The 11,100-nt window shown below is 43.5% G+C and overlaps 1 protein-coding gene across 1 annotated transcript in view; it reads left to right on the forward strand.

The window, feature by feature from the left end:
- Nucleotides 1-11,100, forward strand: part of LRCH1 (leucine-rich repeats and calponin homology (CH) domain containing 1) — a 133,727-nt gene that overhangs the window by 42,957 nt on the left and 79,670 nt on the right. The window contains exon 3 of the mRNA XM_010854641.1: nucleotides 7,772-7,898. Coding sequence (XP_010852943.1) covers nucleotides 7,772-7,898 — 127 coding nt within the window. The remainder of the gene's footprint in view (nucleotides 1-7,771; nucleotides 7,899-11,100) is intronic.

Consider the following 11,100-nt stretch of genomic DNA (forward strand, 5'->3'; position numbering starts at 1 on the left):
TCCATTGAATTGTTGAATGAAGTTTGTAGCATGTTTTGTCTAATGAGTTCCAATGTGGGTTAAGAAAAATAGTAGTAAAGGTCTAGTATTTGAGTAAAGTAAGTGGATTTTATAGTATTTTTAGTAATGAGTCTATGTTACTGATTTGTTGAGTAGTAGTGGAGAGGGCAACCCACTCCAGTGTTCTTGCCTGGAGAATCCAAGGGAAGGGGGAGCCTGGTGGGCTGCTGTCTATGGGGTCACACAGAGTCGGAAACGACTGAAGTGACTTAGCAGTAGCAGCAGAACAGTTAAGTGAAACTGTATTATTATTGGCTGTCATGAGGGAAGCTTTCTGAAGGCTCACTTCCTTGGAAGGACACATGGGAAGAAAAGGGTGTACAGAGACTTATATTCCTACATGTCTACCTGTATCAAACATTCAAAAATTCCTGGAAATAGAGAGGCACACATCTTCAAATGATAAAGATATTCAAGCACTTTAAATTTCATTATGAATATGTTTTGTTAACTCTGGGTAAAAGTTGATCTGAGCAGCCAGTTCTCATTTAAATCAGTGTCAATAGCCTTTTCTTTTTTAATAGGGAAAAATGCTAAAGTAAAAAAATATATGTATTTCCTTGGTTTTGGTGTGGAGTGGCAGAGAGGAGAAGGCAGGTAAATGAGGCGCACCTTCTTGGGAGCAGAAAGGTGTTGTCCATTCTGCATGGAAGATGGTTCTCGAAAGTGGGAGAATTTTCTTCAGTGCCGATACATCTTTCCCAGCCACTTAGGGGTCATTTTCCCGTTTGCCAGCGACAGTGTTTTACAGGAGGCTATGGCCTCTATAGTCTTAATACTTAAAACCTCAAATCCGCGTTGTTGCCTCTGGTGGTGTTCAGCCAATTAATGTTCTTGCTGGTGTCAGGTTGTAGAGTTCTCGTTGAAATTCAAAGCTTCCTTGGTTTTGAACATTTAGCTCCATTTTAGAATGAAGGAAGGACACGATCAATATTATAGAGGAAACTTTAAGGAATAGTTTTTAGAGCCTTGTTGTTTTAGAATTGAAGAACTCTTAGAAAAAAGGAGAGGAAATATAACTGAGAAAGGGACAACTTATCAATAACTGTACTCTGAAATCTAATTACAGACATCGGTAGTGGCTGCTAACCATTAGGGGGGTCAGAAACCAGAATATTTTAAGCAAGGGTTTATTTATACTCAAAAGGAGACTGGTGGCTGTTATTGTGGGAAACCAGTTCAGTTGCAGAAGCCAAATATGGTGCAGGTATGCACAGCAAAAATGCACAGCGAAATGGCTGGTGCAGCAACTTGCCTGAGTTTTGAACTGCGTTAGTTGCTCGTTTTTTGTTTCTTCCTTTTCTTTTAACTAAAGTTCACTTTTACCTTCTCAAAGCATGGCCCTTATGTGGAGGGTGTGAAATGGATTGGTGTAGTGTTCAAGAACTGGTTTAAGATTCACTTGAAACCGTGACTCTGTGTTTCTAGTTTTGCAGCATTTTAAGTTTTCAAATGATTGTCATCCTCAAGTGGTAGGTAGCAGAACTCCTTTCAAAGTTAGATGTAAATATAGACTCCCAGATTTTATGCACATATAAAGTTTCAAATTTCTATCTAAAAATACCATATAAAATATTCCTAAAATTAAATTATATTTGTAGAATTTATATTTTTAAAATTAAAGTAGACCAAGATATCTCCAGGCAACTTAAAGCCAGGATCTTGTTGTTGGTGGTCATTTTCTCAGGCATATGAGGATGGTGGGAATGAAGGGGGCGGGCTGGCAAAGAGGGGAAGTATTAAGTCACTTGGGGAAGTGAGGGTGAGAAATTTTGCTGTGGTGGGTTTTCAGAATGAACCAAGCAGGAAAAAGGAAATCGTTCTCTATGGGTATTGTTCACTGTTGTGTTGACATGAAGACAATTAACAGTCAAGTGTCATATGCACAACAGAAAAAAAATTTACTCTGCCTTTGATGAAAGGGGAACAGGGTATGCAGAAAGAACATAAAATTAAGAGAGGTATTCTGTGCAAGAGGAAGCTTACTTGGCTCAAGTGAAGTAGCTGCTCTTCACTGCAGTTCAGGCACAGACAGTGCATTCAGAGAAGCAGTTATACAGTAACTCCTGCGTCCTTGTTTATTCCTTCCCTTCACGGAGACTCATGTCTGGTGAGCCTGGGGCGTTATCACCATAAAACCGACCCTGCTTTCTTTGTGTCCTTTCGCTGCAATCTGTGACATTTTCTTCCTAGGTTTGTGATGGTTAGTGATTTCACATCATTATTTCTGTTCCTTTTTGGAATGTGTGTGTGTTCAGGCTCAGTGGTGTCCGACTCTTTGCGACCCCATGGATTGCAGCCCACCAAGCTCCTCTGTCCGTAGAATTTTTCAGGCAAGAATACTGGAGTGGGTTGCCATTTCCTTTTCCAGGGGATCTTCCCGACCCAGGAATCGAAACCATGGCTCTTGCATCTCCTGGCATTAGCAGGTAGATTCTTTACCACCAGTTCCACCTGGGAAGCCCTGGAAGCCAAGTAGTCAATAGAGATGATGATTCCTGAGTATTCATGTTTTTCCAGAAAAATGGCAGGATCTTAGAGAAGATGGGAGGGAAAAGGTCAGTTGTGTGATGACATGTTTTAGTCCTGGTTCTCCAGACCAGAACAAGTAACTTGGTTTGTTTTGGCATGAAATTTTATAGCCCGGCCTGGTTCTCCACAGCATGCCTTTGAATGGTCATCTTTAATTGGCTTACGTTTCTAAAAAATAAACAAGAAGCCATATTTTACCAGTGGCTGAAATTTTAGCAATCAGGAAATAAAATACATGGCTAAAACCTAATTAAGTTCTTTTTGATCCCTCCCATTGCTTTGCCACATTAGTGCTGTTGCGTATGGTTTAACCTTTATGTACAGATTAGGTGTTGGGCCAAGCACTTTTATATCCATAAACTAATACATCATATTAGGTAAGTATTATTATCTATGTTTTATGGATGACAAAGCCAGAGAGGTTAAAGTTACAGAGACGATTATAGTAGAGATGAGATTTGAACCCAGGTTTTCTCCACAGTTAGTGACCTCTTTACCAATTGCATAGGTGAATCTGTTATAGAAATCTTTCTATAAATTATTTTCTGTTAAGTGAAAATTCCATGTTTCATTTTGAAGTGAACCCATTCACTTACAAAAAAGAGATACTCCAGTAGAATAAAAAATGTATATGCTGCCTGATAATAAAATCACATGTATATAGCCATGTTTAAAACATCACACACACTAAGGAAAATAACTGGTAAACCAATAATAAATAATGTCAAATACCAAAATTAGGTCTGAACGTATTGATATTAATAAGGAAGGCCATAGTCAAAATGTATTAAAATAAGACTCTAAAAGAAACCATACAGAAGTGACTTGGTTTGTGAATTCTTTAATTTAGGAATTAAATGAAGGGAGTGATACTTGAAGAGAAATTTAGCTTGCAGACTTAGGCTATCAAAATCATTCAGATTATGGTGAGCTGCCTTTTTTCATCCTGAAACTGGGAAACAGATCATTAAGTCTGGGAAGAAGTCATTTGGCTGAGAAAGATGACGACAAAGCCTTAGCAGTAGTCACCGACTCGCAGGGCCCACCGCCTTCCTGCCCCGCGCCCCCCGCCCCTCCTCACACCATCATCCACCTTCATCATCTCCATTTCGGACGCCAGGTCCACCCAGCCCGGACAGGGAGAGAGACGGGAGGTGCTGGGCAGCCCTTGCTTTGCGATGGCAGCAAGGCCCAGGCCACCATGGCCGAGTCTGTAATTTCTACTTCTGAATAAGTGGCCCTCTTTTCCTCCACTAATTTACTCTTTTGTAATGAGTGAGTTTAAAAAATCTTTTTTTTTTTTTTTTAATATTGCTTTCAGATGTGACTCCAGGCTGGATTTGAAAATAAATGTTGGCCATTACCTTATCGGATGCTGTTAGGGCCTTATTTTTAAACCCCCTTTCCTCCGAGGGCCTGTTCGGAGTGCAGAGGGCTGCCGCAGACAAGTGGGGGCCGGGAGGGTGGGTTGTGGCCTGAGGCACTTATTTGCTTGAGAAAAATTGCTGCCAGATGAGTGGTTTTTAGAAAGCTCTGGCTGCTGATGTGGTCTCTAGTAGGGAGGGGATTAAAGGGAGTGCAGTTTCTTCTCTTCTTTATAAATATTTGCTGGAGAGCTAATGGGTTTTTGTGTGCCTGTGTATTTCCTTTTTCTATTGGGGAAATTACCAGTAATACAGGGACATCCTGTGATAAAATATACAGAGTACAGGCTGAGGGAATGGATGGATGAAATAGAGGAAATGTGCCCCGGGCCTGTGGCATGCCGTAGTATGACTCGTCCTGGCATCTTGATTTGCTTACAGGTGATTAACGACAGTATAAATAGAGGAATGTGTAGGGCATAAATAAATACTTGGGCTCTTCCATCAGCTGCTTTTACCAGAAAAAGCATTCATCCCCATCAAAGAAACCACAAATGCTCTCCCAAGCCTAAATTTTATTTTCAATTAGTTACCCACCCTGGAAGAATGCCAGTGGGAATAGTCCCATGTAACTTCAAATGCTCCCGTGTCTGAAGGAGCAGAGCCTTCATTGCATCGCTTAAATGGTGTATAGATGCTCTCCCAGTGCAATGCCTGATAATCTGATTAGATGCCTGCACTGAGGTAGTGAGACTGGGAATACTGTAAATCTGAGTTTCCAGGCAGACAAACACAGGAAAGATCTCCAACTGTAATTGCTGATTCTGTGGAAAATAGGAGCATAAAAACTTCTAAAAATACTTACCTTTGTTCTCCTTATCCTGTCTTCAAAGGGGAGTCCAAAATGCAAGGATTAGCTTACTATGTTTTAATTTACCAATCCTCACTATGTGAAATTATATATTAATAAATATTTTAAACCACAAATTGCATTCCAAAATATTTACTTGCTGCCTTTTAAGAAGGGGCTTCCCGGATGGCTCAGTGGTACAAGATTCTGCCTGCAATGCAGAAGACGCAGGAGATGTACGTTCGATCCTTGAGTCAGGAAGATGCCCTGGAGAAGGAAATGGCAACCCACTCCAGGATTCTTGCCCAGGAAAATGCCATGGACAGGAGCCTGGCGGGCTATAATCCATAGGATAGCAAAGCGCCGGACACGACTAAGCAGCTGAGCGTGGATGCATGCCTTGTAATAAACTGAGTTCTTTCCAGGAGTGTGAAGAAAGCTTGAAGAAAGCTCTCCCAGCAGGGCGCGTGGAAGGCCCCCTCCTCCAGCCAGAGGAACCCCGCTGGGTTCCTACAGCTGTGCGACGGCAGCAGGAGGGCTCTGAGGGCAAGAATCACAGGCTGGCAGCCCTGGTCCCTTTGTCAGCTGCCCCCAGACAGCAGGAGAGAGTGTCAGTGCGAGCCCACCACCCCAGTCCAGCCTGTTATCCTCGCCGGCGGAGCTAAGAGCTCTCCGGTCCTTCTGGTGCCAGGATACAGCCCCAGGCTCTCACTCTCCTCCCCTCTTTGCTGGACCCTCCTAGAGAAAGCCGTCCCCCTCTCTGGAAACAGCTTTCTTTGTAGGCCTGTGCAGTGGAGAGAAGATATGGCTGTACGTTTTCTTGCTAAACCCTGGTTACCTGGCACTGGGCACCTGGTCAGGGTGGTCGCTGGAGGGCACCCAGACAACCCCTGCTTTTTCTGAGCCCATAAGTTAGAGACACCCTTTGACTAACCAGCTACCCACCCCCTCATATGGTAGAGTGAGGAAGTAAAAGATTCAGTTGAAATATAACATACGGAAAAGTGCACAAATCTAAGTGTACATCTTTTTTTTTTCTTTTTAATTTATTTTATTTTATTTTTTAACTTTACAATATTGTATTGGTTTTGCCATACATCAAAATGACATCTTAATGAATTTTCACAAGTAGAAACACCCATGTAACCAGTATCCTAGTGAAGTTTCCTTTTATAATGATTTCTTCCTTAATAATAGAAGCAATTTGTAGGAATTTTTGAAAAATACATCAAAGTATAATAAAGAAAATACAACCCATGCATTGTACCTGCTGCTGCTGCTGCTGCTGCTAAGTTGCTTCAGTCGTGTCTGACTCTGTGCGACCCCAGAGAGGGCCGCCCACCAGGCTCCCCCGTCCCTGGGATTCTCCAGGCAAGAACACTGGGGTGGGTTGCCATTTCCTTCTCCAAATACATTGTACCTACTCCCCATAAAATGATCACTGATTAACATTTTGGTGTGTTTCCAGCCTGTCTGTTCCTCTCTTACACACACAAAGATATATATGCATGTCCATAAATACACACACGGTCCCACAACCTCTGAAGCTTCATACACGTGTGTGTGAATAAACACACAAGTCCCAAATGATTGCAATAACATGACCTACAAATTTGTAGATACTTAACTGTCCGGTGGTTGGCTTCCTCAGCAGAGTAGCCAAGATATAAGGGGAAACGAAAAACCATCTGTCTCCTAACTCGATAGCAGGAAAAGAGCTGCTTATGAAGGAGGGGATAAATAGATGGCTGACACACACTCATGCTGATTCATAGGTTTCATTTATTCAGTATTTTCCTTCTCTCTCCTAGCATTGATGGTAGGAAGTGTAAAGACTTTTTAATGCAGAGCATTAAGTAGAGACCTTTTCATGCAGAGCAGGGGTGAGACCTGTACTCACATTTTTCCGGCTCCTCCGTGAAACTGAACTCCTTTTGGCTCCAGCTTCACTTTTACCAAAAGGCCAACTTTCCTTTTTCTTTTTTTTAATTAGCTCTCTCACAGATAGCCAAGCAGAATTTAACCACAGAGCTCTTGCTTTAACAAAAGGAAGCGGAATCAAAATGTTGGAAATGGGCCCGGTGGTTTTGTGAGTTGCAGCAAAATGATCTTCCCCATCACGACGAAGATGGATGCGATGGTGCTTCGCTGCACTGAAAAGCTGGGGGCTTTGGTGGTCGCTGAGTCTCCTGCTCACGCTGTTGGGAAGGGAACAGTTGGCACCAGCTTCCCATTGCTGTTGGTGGTACAGCCTGTGCTGTCCATCTGCTTTCGGGCTGGCCAAGTCTGCAGGGGGCTTGATAGGGTCCCTTGTGCTGAGAAAAGCTGCTTCCATCAGAACTGCCTGCCCTTCTCTTTTTCACTTATTTATTTTAAATTTTTTTGTTTTATTTTTGTTTTGACTGCAGTATGCAGAATGTGAGCTCTTAGTTCGCCAACCAGGGATTGAACCTGTGCCCCCTGTATTGGGGGTGCAGAGTCTTAACCCCTGGACCGCCAAGGAAGTTCCTGCCTCTTGTCTTTTAATATCTTTTATATCCTTATGCACTGGGGATTTGAATTTTTACACATATAGAAAGTTTATTGGATTTTTTATATTTGCAAAATGTTTTCTTAGATCACACCTTTCTCCTTGCTCGTTAAAAACATGTTCACAGGAGCATCCATGGTGGTCCACTGGTTAAAACTTCACCTTCGAGCGCAGGGAGTGTGGGTTCAATCTCTAGTTGGGGAGCTTACATCCCACAGGCTCCCCCCCAAAAAAACAAAAAACAAAAGCAAAAAAAACATAAAACAGAAGCAAGCAATAGTATAACAAATTCAGTAAAACCTGAATAGTCCATATCAAGGGGAAAAAAAAATCTTAAAAAAGACAGTACGAGTGGAAAGATATTAAAAACAAATATGTTCACAAACAGTATGAAGTAGCCTGCATGTTTACCAAAGTTCTTATGTTTCTTTGCAGTCGGAATCAGCTGTCCGCCCTGCCGGCCTGCCTGTGTGGTCTCCCTCTCAAAGTCTTAATCGCAAGTAACAACAAACTTGGATCACTGCCTGAAGAGATAGGTCAGCTCAAACAGTTAATGGAGTTGGTATGTTACTGATTTTTCAGATGCCCTTCTTGTTTGTTTGCTAATCATAGCCCATCAAGGTAATCAGAAAGACTTTTTCCTACAGGGGGTCAAGGAGAGAAGATCATGTTGTTGGAGGTCTGTATATGATAAAGACATTAAGTGGGGAAGGGAATAATCATGGCTTTGCTGTGACAAGGAGTTCTGGAAATTTACAGGTTTCCTGTAGTTTACACTTCCTGAAGTTTGCAGGATTTATAGTTCCTCAGGTTCACAAATTATCCTATGGTAGTTAGATCACTTTTTTTTTTCAGATTGGATAAGTAAGTTTGTAATGAAATATGGATACACTGGCAAAATAATCTGCAAATTAATTAGTAGGCCACACTTTGTGAAGGTGTATAATTAAGTCAGAAAGAACAGCATGCTCTGATTCTGTAAGGATTTTAGTAACCATTGCCCCAAATTGATGTAACTTTAGAATGTGACCATAACCCCAGGGATAAGAAAGAAGAGCAAATTATAAATAGGCAGAGATGGGTTGGAAGTACGTACCTGAAGCCAAGAGGTCAGCTCTTTCACCACTAATTGAGTTACTGACCTTGTTTCTAAAAGGGGAAAAAAGTGAGTTCTTTCTCGACTTCCATTGAGCTAAGGTATCTTGGGTGAACGAAGAGGCAAGAACAAGCAACTGGGCTCAACCATAATCATCACAATTTATCCTCCAACAAGCATCCTTCAGTACTGTCCCTGTTGTTGTCCAGTCACTCGGTCATGGCCGACTCTTTGCAGCTGTCCCTGTGTTAAGCACAAAACAGGATGTTCTGATTACAACCACGAAAAGGACACAGTACCTTCCTTGAAACAGACTCCCAGTCTAGGACATTGATGGCCAATAACTTTTCTCTTGCATGCCAGTTCCAGTTCATTTCTTTGTGGCTACCTGGAATATTGGGGTGATGGCTTATGGGGCCCAGATAGAGTGTGCTGGGACTCCATGGTCAGGTGTGCGTCTGGAATTGGCTCAGAAAGGAACAGCACCCACGTCACGTACGTATCCACTTTGACTTTAGGAAAGAAGTAAATAATTGTGGCGTAAAGACAACAGAGCTCTACAAAGAGTGCCTTTTTCTGTGACAGCAGAATCTGAAGCTCATGCCCACTAGCTCACACCAAGAGCTGGGATGAGTCGTAAGGATACAGGGGTCGTCACATCACTGGTACCACGGCATCTGGTCAGGGATTATGAGTGACCGGCAGAAGACACTGGAAAGGTATTGAGAAGCATGGCGGCCGTTGGTTTTCTTACTCAGCTTTCCATACTTTTCTGTACAGTGGAGATGTTGCCTCGCCCACAGATCCCAAGGTTAAATGTTCTTCAGCTAAAGCATTTAGCAGGACCTGCTAGCATGTTTCAGCCCTGGTTTCTGAGTTGGAGAGACGAGATCTGGATCCTGTGTCTTCTCCTGATTCGGGGTCAGCGATGCCCAGGGCCTTCGGCCACACTGCTCTGACGTGGCTGCTTGAGTGCCACCTAGAGGGATGATTCCGAAAGAAGACAGATATTAATTTGGGCGGATACACTCCTCCTACAAAGTCTCTATTACAAGAAGTAAGTGCTTGGCCTGGGGACTGATTGATTCAGTCCTGGGTTGAGAATGGTTTGTACAGAAGAGACCTTTGAGAGTCTCCTTACATAAGTCCATGTAAGGGACAGACTTGTGAGCACTTTTGAGCACATCACTCTTTCTGCAAGGACTGTTTCTTCCTTCTCTTCTTCGCTTGGTCAATTTTTAGCCAAATTTCACTTCCTCCAAAAATCCTTCCCAGATTCTCCAAGCCAGAGTAGGGTGCTCCTAAGGCCAGCACTCTCTACATAGCACTGAATTTTCGTGGAACCACATTTGTCTTCTCACTTGGCGTTCTCTAGGTCAGTACCCACTAAACCCAGAAAGCTGCTTCAGCACCGGATCAGCGTGTTACTTGTTGTGTCCCAGTGCTTGACACAAGACGTTGTTTAGTCACCAAGTTGCGTCTGACTATCTCTGACCCTATGGACTATAGCCCTCCGGCTCCTCTGTTAATGCAGCTTTCCAGGTGAAAATACTGGAGTGGATTGCCATTTTCTTCTCCAGGGGATCTTTGGACCCAGGGATCAAACCCACGTCTCCTATGTTAGCAGGATTCTTTACCACTGAGCCACGAGGGAAGCCCCTGACACAAGATTGACATCCCCAAAACATGATTGCTAAGGGCTACTATTTAGGTCGGGGAGAGTGGGCCAAGAAGGTGGCTTGGGATAGATTGGGAAGACCCTCATGTGCCGTGCCAGTAAGGGGCGACTCTGTCTTTCAGTCTGAGTTAATTCAGAAGTTTCCATATTAACTGATTCCAGAAAACAAAAAGTATACCAAAAACACTTTGGATGAAACTGAGAGTTATATGCCTTTAAAAAAAAATGCTTCTTTTAGGAGTGTGATGAACACTCAAATCTAAGTTTACTAGAATTTGGATTAGGTCTTGCCGATCCAGTGTGAATAAGGAGTTGGGTTTTTTCCACTGCTCAGGCTCCCATGGAGAGGATGGATGGCACGTCGGTGAGGTCAGTGTTTGGCAGCCAGCGTGTGTTTCAGTCCCGCTGCACCCGGGTTTAAGCCGACAGCGTGCCCGCCCTCAGCTGTGCGGCTACCAGCCTGCTCATCCACTAAGAGGGGGCACACGTGTTGAGCCCTGGAGCCAGCCCCACACGGAGCAGGGCTTTCCTTGGACACTCTTGTCAGCTGCTGGGCTGGCATGCGGCAGAGGTGGAAGAGCACCGTCTGCAGCCTCGGGGCACATGAGCTGCTGGCTGGCTGTAAGGGGTGCTCTGGGGCTTTTCTTTGCTCCCTGACCAGACCCCAGCTCCAGAGAAGGCTGCTCTGCTTCCTGGATCCAGCACCGTCATCAACCCCCTCCTTGTGTGTTTTCTCCACTAGCAATAAACTGTTGAACGCCTGAGCCCTGTAATGTTAGAGCCATAGGGGTTTTTTAAAAGACATCTAGTCCAGACTTTCAACAAATTGCAGAAGAAGAAACCAAGGCAGAGAGATGGTGAGCGACGCCTGGAACGTCACCCTGGCGTGACTGACTTACAACCCAAACAGAAATGCACTCAGCTAGCATGGTTCTGTGAAAAGACCATGCAGGCAGCAAATGTCATTTTTGTTTTTGTTTTTGCCTTAAA

Source organism: Bison bison, unplaced genomic scaffold, assembly GCF_000754665.1.
Source record: "Bison bison bison isolate TAMUID 2011002044 unplaced genomic scaffold, Bison_UMD1.0 scf7180017864345, whole genome shotgun sequence".
Lineage (NCBI taxonomy): Eukaryota > Metazoa > Chordata > Mammalia > Artiodactyla > Bovidae > Bison > Bison bison.